The sequence below is a fragment of the Seriola dumerili genome, unplaced genomic scaffold, assembly GCF_002260705.1.
Source record: "Seriola dumerili isolate Sdu_G_001 unplaced genomic scaffold, Sdu_1.0 BDQW01000097.1, whole genome shotgun sequence".
NCBI classification, from domain to species: Eukaryota; Metazoa; Chordata; class Actinopteri; order Carangiformes; family Carangidae; genus Seriola; species Seriola dumerili.
Genome location: NW_019174352.1, coordinates 2279371 through 2295153, shown reverse-complemented (window position 1 = coordinate 2295153; position 15783 = coordinate 2279371). Strand labels below are relative to the sequence as shown.

Below are 15783 nucleotides of genomic sequence, written 5' to 3'. Positions count from 1 at the left end.
AAGGTTATCTTATTATTATATTATTGTTACCTTATAGACTCAAGAATACATCCATTCCACACAAGACGCTCTGATTTGAATTTACAACATATTTATTTTACCAACCAAACATGTTTTCCTGTGATTTTGTGGCCGCATTTCTCCCCATCTTTTTCCACAACACATTCTGTTTTTTTTTCCACCTCTATGTAATGAAAGTGTGTCCAAATGTCATTTCGTCTTTTTCTTCCAAAGAAGAACCCCGACTGGCTGCCGGCCATCGGTCCTTTTCTCTGTCGTGTTATATGTTTCTGAAATTGTCGTTCAACCGCAGCTGCAACTTCTAAATGCCGCCCGCGAGTGGGGATTGAGGAAGTGACGTCGCATGCGTCGGCGCAGTGCGACCTGATGAAGTGAGACACAGGAAACAGAAATACTGCAAAATAATAATAACTCGACTAAACGAGTCGAAATGACGTTATAACATTTCGTCTCGTCTCGTTTTAGTCAACGAAAATGAAGGGACATTTTAGCAGAGTTTTTATTTTGTAAACCACATTTAGTCTCGTTTTTATTCGTCAACAATATTGCATTATATATTTAATTATAGTTATCGTCACATGACCAGCATTTACGTTGCGTCTCGTCTCGTTTTCGTCACGTGATAAAGGTTCGTTGACGAAGATATTTAGTCATAATTTTCGTTGACGAAAGCAACACTAATGTACACTCACTTACCTGTTTGACAAAAGGCAAAAGGTGGCTTCCTGCACTGACCATAAGGTAAACAAAAATACAAGTGGACCAACTACCCCTTTTCCTACAATCTGTACAACTGATTTAGTGTCCCATTACTCCAATGAACACAGTCATACAGACAGTAAACACACATGCACATGTGGTTTTAAGTAGACCTTGCTCAGTTGGGTGGTCATTATAGCAGGGTGTCCCTGATTCTTAAAACAATAACAATCAACAGGAGGCACCTATAGGTGGGCAGCTCACTCTAAATCACAGCTGCACAATGATAAGCACAAATATATAAGAAGCATGTAACAAAATTCGTTCACTGGATTACTGGAGCAGGCAGGTGATGTAGGGAGGCCACAGCGTCAGGCTGTTTTGTTGAATGGTGAAATAAATCCCCACAGTTTGAGCATGGACCAGTCATGGAACTGAGTGTGGACTAAGAAGGGGTTGGTACAATAGAAACCAGCTTTCCCAGGTGCTGCAATCACAACTTTTTGTTAACCCAGTAGTTCCCAGCCTGTGGGCCACGAAGGTATCGAAGGTGGGCTGATAAATCATTTGCAAAACAATACAATTTTGGTTGTATTAAGATCTATCACTGTGATAAGGCAATGATTTTTTTATGTTGTCACTTGCCTGAACACATCGTATACTTATTTACTATCTCAGTCTGATTGCGCACTAAAAGATTACATCCATGGCAAAAACTTGAGTATCAAAATGGTTGGTTGGTTAGCAACATGAAGATTTAAAAGGAAAGAGAGCCAAGAGACAGATGTTGAATCAACAAGTGATCTCTCCCCCACCAAAGAAAAAAGAAAAATTGAGCTTCCAACATGTTTCCCCTGCTTTCAGTTCAGTCCTGAATGTTCAGTTGTTAATAAAAAGTGCTTGGAGAAGGCATTATTGGCCTCCATATCGTTAAGGGGTCGCATGTGGGCCGCCAACATTTTTGAGATTTCCAAGTGGGCCATAAGTTGAAAAAGGTTGGGAACAGCAGTTGAAAATCCCAGACTTTGGTGTTCAGTCATTGTATAAAAAACCCGCCAGATTACCCAGCTCCTCCAGTTGAATTTGTTGAGCTCAGACTGCGCCAATTTTCACTGGCAAAGCCCATGATATTGAAATGTTACACCCGTTTTTTAAGCAGCTGTCACTTTCAGTTTTAATCACACCCTTGATCTTGTTCTAGCACATGGCACTGAAGTGGAACATTCAATAGTCTTTCAACAGAATCCTCTTTTATCGGAACATTGCTAAATAACTTTTGAATTCCTATTACTGGATTACATGCCATTGGTCATAAATTCCCACACTAGATGTCTATCTGATAGTGCTGTAGCTAAATTTAGGGATAAATGTCTATAACTTACTTTAAGTCTTCTCAATTATTACCTGTATGACACTTTCATACCTGTACAGACACATGCCAAACCAAACATATAATGAAACCAGTACAGAAATATATACTTCAAACAATGCAAGCAAATGGAGTTATATTTCATATTTATATGCTGTCTCTGGCTGCAAATCCAACCTCAGTCCTAATCAAAGTCATTGCATCTTGATTAAACACAATTAGAAGGACGGTGTCATCTCTGAAAGTCACAGCACAGAGTAATAATGTTATAGTGCAACATAAATCACAAAAAGTGCATGAATTTCTTTTCTTTAAAAACAACGAATTTGGCTGTAAAAGGTTAAATTTGTTGGATTGAGGGCAACTGGACTTAGTTGAAGACGTTTCTTCAGTTCGGACTGAGTGGTGGGAGACTTGGGTAAACCTTTCTTGGATGACCTGGGGAAAGTTTTTGGATGACCATGATTTGGATGATTGAGAATCTTTTGCAGACATGTTGTGTGGGAGAAACAACAGAGCAATTCAGCTCTAAGCACCTTCAACAACAGCATCTTGATAGGATTTGGGAAAGGTATGTTGTTCACCCTACCTTCCCTCCACTATCACCCACATAGATGTTCCACCCACCCATAACTCACAGTATTGCGTATGTTTAGTATTTATGTCTGTCATCTGAACTAAACTAAACCAACAGCTCTAGATTACAGTGAAGATAGAAGGCTTTCCGTACCCTCCGTTTCAAAGAAAAACCAAAATATTAAGAACCATTACCTTTGGCTCGGTGAGTGTCTCTGGTATGCAACAGTGATTGACTGGCTCAAGGTATGTTTGTGTTGACAGAAAATTTAGCCCTGGGAGTCAGTGTCCAAATAGTCTGTGTGGAATTAAAGTGGGAAAAATATTGTTTTTTATTTGATGTTACTTGGATAAATGACATTGGTGAATTAATGACTTGTTTGTCTTTGCTATGCTTCTTTCCAAGGGCAAAGACAGTGATGAACAGCCAGAGCTGACAGTGGACATCGAGGAGCCACACACAGAGGCCCTGGAGGAGCCTGTGGACAAAGGTGGTGATTTGGTTTACTCCCTCAACGACAGGCCGCCGTGGTACCTCTGTATTCTGCTCGGCTTCCAGGTAAAGTGATGGAACTGGAAAGCACTTCTGACAACTTTCTATGAATTGATGATTTTTGGCCTCTAGAGAGATGAAGAATGTCAAGCTTTTAAGCTAAACAGCTAAATGCTCGTCCACATCCAGCAGACTCGAGGCAACATTAGCATTCACCTGATGGATGTTATCCCAACAGCCACACTCCTTTTTAGCTCTGTTTTTGACTCCAGTGGCTTCTCAGCTAGTTGCTGCTGTTTTGTGCCGAACAGGTCGCAAAGAGCAGGTTCATCAAATCTTGTTCAGTCTGCTGCTGCTGGAAACAAGATTGTCACCCTGGTGGTTTAGGGGTTAGGTGCCAACTATGAACCCCAATGTCCCATGAGAAATACATCATTCTCTATCTCTTTCTCCCTCAGTTTCTGTCACTTCTTTGCTGAAGCAATCCATTTAAGGTATAAAATAAATACTGCTACTGATTGAACAGGCATGTAGAAGAAAATAACGCCACCTTTACTGTCGATTCTATTGCCCCTCTGAAAAAGGAAAGTAATAAGTCTACCTGAGTCCAGCTTAGTCTGGCAAGATTGTCTTAAACATTAGAACAGAATTGTCCAAAGGATGCATCAGAGGGTGTAGTAACACAGTTTGTTCCAACACTGCCTTTGTACAGACAGAGGGTTTGTAAGTCATCAACAAAAGTTGGGGCACCTGTAGGAACTTGTAGGAAATCTGTAACCGATTATAATTCCCAAAAAGGTTATATTTTCTATAATATTTACATGATTTCTCACTTTTTGGTGACCTAAACCATTTTTTTTTCTTTATACCATTTAAGTTTATGATCTTGCATTTATAGTAGGTAGGCAGTGTATATAGTATGACTTAAAAAAAAAAGCTTTTGGCAAAGAGGAAGAACACAATACTTGCTTGAAGGATCGATTCATTGCAGATTTGGGGCTTTTCATGGGATTTGTTGGCCTCCAAGACGTTCTTTTGGGAACTGCACCAATCTGTCTTTGACTGTCTGTCGTTTTCATGGATCTGTATCACTTTTCTGAGTAATTTGTCTTTCTTGATGTTGCTTCAATACAAAAGAACTGCAATAAATAAATCAATTGGTTTATTTATTGCACTTCCAAGGTCGGACTTGGAAAAAATTCAGCCATGGACTTAACTCCTGGGACCAGCCCGCAAGAATGACAGGTAAGTAAGAGGCTGATGGAGCTGGTATAAACTTCCAAAACTTTATGGATGTTTTGACAGTCCACCGGCCGATGTGCACCAGCCTGTGCTTTGGTCTTCATTCTCAGGACACCATTAGTCCACTATATCTTTACATAGAAAATAGATGTTTGATGCTATTTTACTGTTTAAAATAATATCAGAGTTTAGCTCTTCTAGCTGCTCTCTGATCCTCAGGACTGGACTGTTCCAGCGGCTTGGATCATAAAAGCTAAAAGCTGCCTCATCAAAGGTTTCAGTCCTACAGTTTGGAGCAGCGAACAGACTCGTAACAGAGTGGCCATACTGATTCATACACTCTAAGCATGTGAGAAGTACATGCCACTGCATGACACACAAAGTGCTTTAAAGACACATTAAAGAATCTAAACATCAATATGGAAAATAACAGACACCAAATGTAAAGTATTTAAAACAGGTGTAATGCGTTCTCTCCCTCTGGTCCTTGTAAGCACTCGGGCTGCCTGGTTTCTGAATCAGCTGTAGCTGATTTATAAGATCTTTGCAGGAACCAGATAGACCAGACAGACCAGAGGGTCACACCAGTCAGGCCTGCTCAGTGTAAAAGCTTACATCAGTATTTCTTTGTCACTGAAGAGAGAGAAAAGGTCGCACCTTGGTAATATTTTTGAGGAGATATAAGGTATATTGAGAGGCAAACTTCACATGAGGCTTAAAGTCCAGATCTGAGTCAAAGACCAAGGTTTACTGCTTGTTTACTTGAGATTCTATCAGTCTGAGATGAATATGAATTTGAAGGAGATGACACAAGAATTTGTAAGCAGCCTTCTTCCCGGAGGAATATCCTCCCAGTTTCCTCTGTCATGAAACTGACCTTAGACATTTCCCCTGACTTATGGGAGTTGTAGGTTTGAGAATAACCCCATAAATCTGGCAAGGCCTATCAACATCTGTCTTCCATTTTTTTTTTTTTTTCCCCTTTGTCCAGATTCTTTTGCATCATGGCAATCCCCAAAACCAACACCCCCTCCCACCCACTCAACACAAACATGCATGCACATGGGTAGAGTGTGCTGGACAGTCAATCCTCGCAGCTGAATCCTGTCTCCCAGAAATTATGTTTCTATATAATTAAACCACAACCGAAAATACAGGACATGTAGGAAACATAATTGCGACCACATTATGTCTACTAATAACATGATGTGGATATGTTGTTAATTTCCATATCTGACAAGTTACAAATGAGTTTATACTGATGCATATATGTGTTTCCCATCAAAATAGAATATTGCAGTATGATATGCACATGTAGTGACTGTAGCATTATTATATTTTATGTTAGGTTTTTTTATTTTATGTCATGTTTAGACTCAGCGCACCTCAGGCACAACAAAAAAATATAGCAGCCTCTGATAAACTGCAGTACTGTGTATGTGATGCTGCAATGACGAAATATTGTGCAAACTATGTTTTGTACAGCCTGTGCTTTTTAAATAGGACCATAGAAGTGATGGATAACTGTGACAGAAGGTCATTTCAGCCGGCCAACTTTTGGGACTTAACATAAAACTAAGTAAAGGTTTATGCTCTGCACTCGTCATACAGGGAGTGGACACCGTACACCAATCATAAATAAATATTACCTTTAGGAGGCTTATAATGCTCAGTCTTGTTGAGACTGTTCCAGGCATTTATTCAGTGACAGGTAAACATTAGTTTTCACTTCTTCAAACTGAGCAAAGCCTTAACCATAGACGTAAAACATGAATTATTTCTGTGATGTCATTTTGAACAGCTTTGGAAGGCACTGACGAACAATGTTGATTTAGGAGTTGATGACAGATGTCCTGTTTGCTCATTTGGAAGAATTATTGGTGTGTGAATGAGTATGTGTGTCCAGATTTATGTCAGGTCATATCTGTGATCAGATTGCAGTGTAAAATGTCTCAGCTGGCAGCTGGTGTGATATGTCATGATCCTAGGTGCCAGGTACAGCACTATCACAGCTGCCCAAGCTACTGCTGCTGAGCTGCGCAGGACGACCTCTTTCATCACAATATAATAGAATATAATAGAAAAGCATTGATGTAGCGGTGTCCTGAATGCTTAAGACATATCGTGTAATTGCAACATCCCCAGTTTGATTCTGACCTGGGATGTTTGTCATCTTACCATGTTTCCTTTTCTCGACTGTTGTGGTTAATAAATGTTAAAATGTGAAGAAAAATCTGTTTTCTATAAGGGTTTGAATTTTGACTTCACTGATTTGTAATCAGTTTTGTTTTAATTGATGAGAAAACTTTCAGCCACTTCATTTTTTTTTTTTACCAGAAAATCAGATTTTGGGTGATATTGTGCTGGATGGTTTTCAAAACAGGAAGTGTGCAACAGGTTCATTTACAGTTTTCTGTACGTGGAAAAAGAGACATAATTTTTAGTTACAGTAACTCAGACGCATATCAGCTATAATGCCCCCTCATTATAGCATCTTATTTTTCCATTAGTCCTTATTGTGGAACATCTCATTTGCACTAGAGATCATTAGAGGTTAATGTCTATATTTGGAAAAACACATGTCACATAAAGACTAGTGATGGTCAGAAGAAGCTGCTTCTCAGTCCCCGAATCTATTCCCTCTCTCTTCTGCCTCTGCAGCATTACATCCTCGCTTTCGGCGGCATCATTGCGATCCCGCTCATCCTGGCCGAGCCGCTCTGCATAAAGGACAACAACGCCGCCAAGAGCCAGCTCATCTCCACCATATTCCTGGTGTCGGGATTATGCACGCTGATGCAGACGGCCGTCGGCACCAGGTAAGTGCCCCGATTGTCTCGCACGCTCCTGTGAACCGGAAGTAGCAGGCCACTCAGAGATATCGAGTTTCCACACACTCACACACACACATGAGATTTAACAGCTTCCATTTCTGTAACCCTCTGTGGAATGGCATTTGTGTGTGTGTGTGCGTGAGTGCGTGTGTGCGTGTGTGCGTACACGTTCACACTTTAAGTGCTGTCAGCCAGGTTTAAGATTTACAGCAGGTACAAACTGAGGAACTGCCTTGCTTAAGAATGTTCACAAGATAGAGGAAACTACCATATGTTCCCCGGCAACATGCCTTCAACACTTGCCCTGCATATGCTGCCTCTGCAAAGGTCCTTTCATAAAGTCCAGACACAAGCAGCCTCTGAGCTGTGTTTGCAACAGCCTGAAGTTGCAGCTTAGCTCAGAGGCCGCTGCCTTGGTTCGCGTGGAGTTTAATTGTGAGTCAGTTTCTCTGTCGGGCTCTACGTGGCGCTGACAGTGGAAATGAGATACCTTCAGCACAAGTTGTGAAATGCTTAAAGCCTTATGCTCTCCAACGCTTATGCAGCTTAATTTGTGGTTTTCCTTTTTTTAATGACAATCCTGGGAGCTGCTTGGCTCTTTGAGAGGAAAATCCACGTGAAGCTGATGTACCCATGTGTATGCTGTACCACAGTGCAGCTGCCTCCCACACATACAGCACTGTACGATACAGCACAGAGCTCCGCACACACCTTTGCTGCCCCCTCAGCCCTGCTGTAACAGTAAGCCTGAGCAAATAGCTAATGCTTTTGTTTGAGTTCTCCGCCTACACAGTTTGGAAAAAGCTTAAAGGGACGCAAAATGGGATCCCAGAAAACAACTTTGACACTGAATAATAAGTGAGTTCATCTTTATTTTTGTTGAACCTTTTCAGAACTGTGGTGTGAAGTGGTTTTTTGAAGCAAGACAATAAAAAGATGAAAAGCACAAAGGCGCGCAAGACAGAAGTGCATAGAAATACGCTGCAAAAGCAAAGAAAATAATACAAACAGGCATAAGCCAGAGTAAAAACACGTGTTTTATATTAAGATGTCCCAACCTTTCCCAAAGTTTAAGTTGAAAATGTACAGATTTTAGTCCTCAAAAGCAACAAGCCATGCATCATGTTGTGAAATCTCTGCATGATGTTCAGGGGCGGACAGTAACGAAGCACATTTACTTGAGTGCTGTCCTTCATATCTGTACTTTACTTAATTAATGATCGATCACTTATTGTTTCTTAAACTTATGACGTTTACTCGTTACCTCGAAGCAGAGCTTTTTAGTCGGAATTAATTTTTCTTTTCTTTTGAAAATGTGATAGACCATACGTTGTTTTCCTCACAGGAGAAAAATCCAATCACAGTCAACTCCTACGCGGTCAGTCATGTTGAAACAGCTCAGTTTGAACTTGGCACTGTCCTAACGATGGCTACGTTAGATAAACATGAGCCGGAAGATTCTTCGCCACACCACCATGATCTTATCTTCCAGGTCCATGATAGAGGTTTGACAAATCACGAAAGATTTCTTCCCTTTTAAATGGTTGCTGTGATAACCAGGATCAAACGTCCCCACTGCCAACAAAAATAAGAAAAAGTGACAATGACTCCTTGTGTTGATTCATACAGGTTGTACAGTGAGTCAGTAGGTTGCTTCAGAGTCATTGGGTTCTGTAAATGTGGAACAACACATCACTGAGTAACAAGGAGTAATATTTGACCAGGAGTATCTACACTTTGACTCAAATAATGCAGCTGTGTTCTTTGTCTCAGACCCACATCATCAGAGGTGGACAGTTTATAAAAACTATTGTAGTACTACTGAAATTCAGCCTCTGTGTCACAACTTAAGTTGAGAAATCTGAGCTGGAGCCTCTTTTACCACCACTTGTGAAATCCTTGCCAAGTTTTCAAAAATCATTAGCATTTGTCATGGGATTCATTTTAACGCCCATAAAAGCACTTGCACCAATATTGTTTTGCTTTCCTCACTGTACCGACAGTCTGTGAGAAAAGCTCATTAAAATTCTCAGCTCTTCTTCCAGGCTTGCTTTAAGCAGATCCAGGTCATCCTATTCTTCAGAGACCCGATATCATTACTTCCAGTGACCTCTGACCTTTTAACCTCTCTGCCTTATTGACTTAAAGGTTACCAATCCTCCAGGGTGGGACCTTCAGTTTCATCACGCCGACTCTGGCCATTCTCGCTCTGCCCAAGTGGCAGTGTCCAGCTCCGAAAGCACCGGGGATCCTGTCCATGCCGCTGCAGAACAGTACCAGCCCGCTGCAGATGGAAGATTCTGACGAGGTCTGGATGTCACGAATGCGCGAGGTGTGTAAAATATTCACTGGAGCCAGCAGATGATTCGCAGGACCTCACGTGCCCTGGCAGGGAATCCAATCGGTCACCTTCACAGTGCTAACGGATTTAAGGGGAACGATGAGAACCCTGTATAATCCTGTCGCACCTTAATGTTTGTATGCCGATAGAAACAGCCCTCTTAATCTATACATGTGTACATCCAAAGAACCGCACAAAATTTACAGACTTAAGAGGTTTACTTATTTTAGGTGAGGTAAAACAAGACTGAAAAGAGTGTTAAAATGCAGAAATTTGCAGTAAAAAGATTCAAATTCAAACAAATGTATTCCAAAGCTAGGATTTTCACTAACATTTAGGTCGAGCACTGTGATAAAAAAAAAAAGCCAAAACCGAAGAAAAAGTTTGGTAAAGTATGAAAATTGTGTTGCATGCAAAACCTTTCAAAATGGGTAAAACAAGACCCAACAAGTGACAAAATTTGGGGTAAAACCTTTAAATTTGGGTAAAGAAAACCCCACAAATGTGTTCAAATGCCAAAATTTGGGGTAAACACAAAGAATATTGGGTAAGAGTTAATAGAATAGGTAAAACTAAAGAAAGTGTGTTAAAATGCAGAAATTTAAGGTCAGAACAGCCCTAACGCATAAGTCATTCAACAAATTTGAGGTTTTTATTTAAAGAAACAATCATCATTACATGCTCCTGCTCATGCTCATACTCAGCACCACACACCATCTTCAAACTCGGCCTTAACTTTGATCTCAGTTACACACCTTTAAGGTTTCGTACCTGCATCCTGCAGGGTCTGATGCTATCACTCTGACTTCATCTAAAAAGCAAAAAACAGACAGACAGACAGACATCTAAACACTTGCCAGATTAATCAGAACCATCTCTGTGGTAGTTTCCGTGCAATTACACACATGCACACACACGCACACACACACACACACACACACACACACAGACTATAAAGGTTAACACAATACCAGCCCCGCAGTCACACCTGGTTATAGATAATCCAAAGACTCTTTAGTCAGTAAGAAATGATTATTTCTTGAGAATAAAAATCAATTCCTTCCATTTTTCATCATATAGGACGATGCATTCCTGTGATAAAGAGGGTTCAGAAGGATTTATGTGACCTTCTGGAATGACTTTGACTCAACATTTGGAATTTCATAAATTATCTTCAGCCCAGAGTTTAAGTATTTTGCACCCCCATATATCTCCTTGTCGGCAGGGTTTGGTGTAAGATTTTCTTTCCACAGATGTATGTTTCAGAGGGGAGTCTCCTAAAGGGGAACTGATCATACAATTACTACACCTCTACTAGCTCTCAGTAGGGAAGATTGGTGAAGGGCTATTGGATGTGTTTTCACTACTTTCACATGCACAGACTTACAGCCATATAGTGTAAATGACATGACATGTTTCTTTTTTTATGTTTACTTCACACTCATCGTGTATACATGCATATATGCAGAAGTCAGTGATGTCTTGCTTCACTCAGCCACACAAATAGTCATACTGGGTGGGGATCTGTTCAACTACAGTGTGATCTGAGCCTCGGTTGGAAAAGCTCAAAGAAAATGAAATGCCACCTCCAGGAACACCACTGGTGTGATATATGATGCACAGTTGAGTACCGGACACCTAGCACAAGCACTGATATTATGTCCCTCTTGTCTTGCCATCCACAGATCCAGGGAGCCATACTGGTGTCCTCCCTGCTCCAGATCATCCTGGGCTTTTCCGGGCTGGTGGGCCTCGTGCTCAAATTTATCGGTCCTCTAGCTATCGCTCCCACCATCAACCTCATTGGCCTGTCGCTGTTCATTGAGGCTGGAAAGAAGTGTGGCGGTCACTGGGGAATAGCTGCTCTGTGAGTGGAGTGATGTTTTACAACACTATGATGTATTACACAACAAAGAGGAACATGTTGTAACAGTGAGGGATTTATCGTATGTGCAGTCTGTCTAACTCCTGGCTAATCCAAAAATGGGCAAAGAGGTGTGGCATGTGTGGTGCGTGCAGAGGCAAGCATATGTTCCCGTTAGCATCATTAGAGCAGCTATTTGTCTTGCACGAAGGCTAACCCACGACCGAGAGGTCACATTCAGTGTGAAGCCGAGCAGACAGCTAGCAGCTAGCCAACTTTGATGGCACCCATTTGTCATTCAAAGTGGCTATGCCCTCAATTATACATAACTTTAAGCCTTAATAAAAATGTAAATGAATAAGTTGTATAAGAATTATTAATTTTTTATATTAAAAAATGCCCATGGCAGAAAATACTAAAGAAAACTCGCCGGCAGCTGAGTATTCATTCCGGCTAGTTGCTGCCACATAGTGAAATTCATCGCATTGCTTCAAGACACACTACATCGTTGATACACACCTGATCGACAAAATTCTCAACGATCAATTACCGAATTACCGATCATCGATTAATCCTTCCCCATCCCTAATCTCAATACAAATATACTTAAAAGAAAAGGTAGTTTGAAGATAAAATCAAAACCAACGCAAGAGAAACAGGAGACCTAAGAGAAACTGAGTAAAACCAGGAAGTGTGTTAGTGGGTGAACATTGACAGAATCTTAAGGCAACCTCAGACTGAACTCAAAGCAAAGTCTTGAAGTTAGATTTAAACTTGTCAGTGGTGGGACAGGACTTAATGTATGACAGGAGACTAGTCTAGACCCCGGGGGCAGCAAGAGAGAAAAACCCAGTCACCTTTGGTTTTAAGGTGTGAGTGGAAACTTGTTGTGAAGATGACCTCGGTGACCCTTCATAAAAAAAGTAGTAAATTTTGAGTCAGTATTTCACTGGTAATGTGTTTTTTTGTTTTGCTTTTTGTCTGTGTGTGTCTGACAGCAGCATTTTCAGCCCATTCGTAGTCGATAAAGGGGGGATATGGGGCAGCCCCACATACAGGGAATAAGAGTAATCCAGCTGATTCCAGGTCCCTCTGAGGAAAAACACGCCTTTTAATTTGGCTTCAATTCAAATTGTTTTTCTTTTAACCTCATTGTGTGAATTTGTAGTTAGGGGAGGGAAGGTTGTAATGTTTAGTTTGTGTTGTAATTGTTTCAAAGAGGTGGTGATTCAACTTTATGGTCATTTCCCATACAGAAATATAATATGTGACAAATATGTCCCTATATGAAGAGTGATGTAGCCTCAGGGGATATATTATTATCACATATATACATCCTCTGGATATATGAAGATATAAGTTTATAACATAAAGACCTATTATATATTAAAAGATATCTGTATGAAGATTTTTTTTTTTATCACATATGACATGTTGCAAACATAGAATATATATTTAATTCATACATGCAAGTTTATTAAAACAACATACATATAAAAATTCTATAAGCTTATATATGTTTTCTTATGAATTTCTTAGTAAAATGTATGTATGTATTCCCATTCTGGGAAAGTGGTGTATATAATAGTGTATATAATATCAACATGTGTTGACAGGCTTTGGGATGGATATATATGTGTATCGTAATAATATAATCGTAATTACATAAACATACACATTTGTATGGGCTAAACTTATATGTCAGTTTATGAATTTATTACAATTTCTAATAGATTTCAGTTTTTTTCAGTTTTTACATATGTGCTTTTATTTTAAATATAAATATATCCAGTATATTACATGATTATATAGTGGTGCTGTTGAACTGTATCACATTATACTGAGTGGTGTCTCCAGTATTTAGTCTGTCCCGAATGATAGGGTGGACAAAATAGTACGGGTGTGTTTACTTAACTGTACGTCTGTCCTATAGCTTCAGCAGATTAGGAGAGATGAAATTGCAAGACTTGATTGATATGATAAGAGTAATGTGGCTACATTAGTGAAAAAACTACTTCAGATTTTAAAATTGCAAATACAGTTATGTAAGATAAGATACTTGAACACATGGGAAATGAATAACATTCCCAGACAAATGAGTCTTGTCCAGTTTGTCCATCTTGTCGTTCCTCGCCAATAAAATGTAATTGTCATGTTTCTACGCTGCATTCATTCACTATGTATTTGCCTGTTTTCCTCTTCTCTTTGTTTCTTGATCAAAGCAGTGATGTCCACTATCTAAATCCACCTAATCTCCACGACGACTGCTAATGGACCTCACCGCTCCACATTAGCTCTCCTTTCATTTACCTTTGCCCCTGCCCTGTCCAGACCCATGAAACCTGTCTTCATTATCCCACTGCCATCTCCAGATAATGCAGACTAAAGCCATTACACAGAGTGATCCTTGTGGGTTTTAAAAGGTTAAGCACATCCACATCCTGGTGCCGTATATGGATGGTAATCAGTCATATCCCTCTTAGCTCTCCCGGCCCACGCTGCAGGGGAGCTCGGAGGCCCGGGAGGTTCAGAGTCTCCCAGCATGAGACAGTCGTGAATGGAGGATAAAACCCGTGATATCAAATCAGCATCTTCTGCATCTCTCTCTCTCCTCTGTCTGTGTCCTGCTGTTTCACACAAGAGCGATTAAGTTTTCTTGGAATTTTTTGTCCTAGCACATATTTGTCATTCCGAACATCAAACTACGGAAGACGCTGAGACGGATTTTGCTGATTTTGCTGCTTCTGCGTTCATTAGTTTAACGTGGATCAGTGTTTCAGCTACAGCGTAAATGTTTAAATTGGATTTGAATGACTTGCTCGTAATGTGGGACACAGCACAGTGGAGCTGAGAGAACTCATTCCTCTCTCTGGAATAGAATAAGCCTTTTTTTTTTCTTTCTTTTTTTTGTATGTCCAGTAAGTTCGACCTGTCCAAGTTTTCAGCAGGCTGCAGACTTTCCCACTGAAATGACCTGCACCACGGGGACCTGCATCTTAAACCTCGAGTAGTATTTCATGCACAGTGTGCGGTGTTTTCACTCACAGCGTGAAGCGTTTCATGTGCAGCATGAAATGTCATTCGAAGGCAGGGAACTGTGTATTTTACAATCTCATAATGGCCACCTTCACCACACCATTACTTACCCATAATCCCTTCATGATGACAAGTATCATATAGGCCTGTCTCCTGTGCAAAATTACATGCTTTCACTTGTTGTGATGTGATATGATGTGTGGAAGCATGCTGTGTTTAAAGCGCAGCTACAGGGGCCTTCGCAGGAACGACTGTGTGTGACGCATTTTGTCCTGTCTTCTCTTTTTCCCACAGCACGGTCGGCCTGATCCTCCTGTTCTCCCAATATCTCAGCAAAGTCGACGTCCCCATGATCGCATACAAGGATAAGAAGTGGAAGGTTTTCCAGTATCCGCTCTTCAAGCTGTTCTCTGTGAGTTGCCAACACGATCCAGCTCTCAGACGTTCTGCTTGGTTTTATATCATGGAGAAAAAAAACAAACGATTTTCATTTCAGGATCCCTGGCCCATAAAACCTGTTTATAACCTCCTTACTTTTACTTTTTTCACTCATAGACAGACACACACACACAGATGCAAATGTAAAACACTAAAAACACAATGTTAACACCAGTTTTACTGTCCTCAAACTATCTTTTGTATATATACGATATAACCTCTTTGCTTTGTTTCAAAACTATACATTTTAATGAGAATTCAGTATCAAACCAAAGTCTGTCCACTATGCAAGATAGATAGATAGATAGATAGATAGATAGATAGTGTCCTTACGATGACTGACGATGTAGATCTTTCAGACATGTTTTGTTTGTATTTATTAAAAATGACAGAATGAAAGATAAAACAGTTGATTACAGTGAGCTAGATGATTGTTTTATATTCTGAACAAATGCAGCTACATTTTCAGTTTAAATGAAAATATATTCCACTTAGTGGAAATAACGTGGCAAGTGATGGGCCACCCCAGTAACTCACCAGGTAGAGCACGTATTGCCCAAAAAATATTTTTGTTTAAATGAAAGGCAAATTATCCATGGAGCCGGCATGTACAACTAGTTTTAAAAAAAAAATGAGTCGGCCCGAGAAAATAGTTTGTTTGACCTTTCACAGTGGGTAACTTCGCATGTCACGGAGGCCTGGAAGAGGAAATACTACTCATGTGGAGAAGTCCGTGTGTAGCGCTGACAAGAAGAACGTTTTATGAGGATATTTCACACACACGCAGCCCCATTTGTAAACCCTTCAACTACAGCTCTCTTGTGTTCACGGCCCCCACCTGTCAGGTAGTGATCGCCTGTGGTGATCAGA

The 15783-nt window shown here is 40.4% G+C and overlaps 1 protein-coding gene across 1 annotated transcript in view; it reads left to right on the top strand.

Moving 5' to 3' along the window:
* LOC111222479 (solute carrier family 23 member 1-like) overlaps positions 1-15783 on the top strand; it is a 46620-nt gene that overhangs the window by 13915 nt on the left and 16922 nt on the right. Inside the window, exons 2-6 of the mRNA XM_022746217.1 lie at positions 3072-3224; positions 7062-7219; positions 9383-9566; positions 11261-11442; positions 14770-14887. Of these exons, the coding sequence (XP_022601938.1) occupies positions 3072-3224; positions 7062-7219; positions 9383-9566; positions 11261-11442; positions 14770-14887 (795 nt within the window). The remainder of the gene's footprint in view (positions 1-3071; positions 3225-7061; positions 7220-9382; positions 9567-11260; positions 11443-14769; positions 14888-15783) is intronic.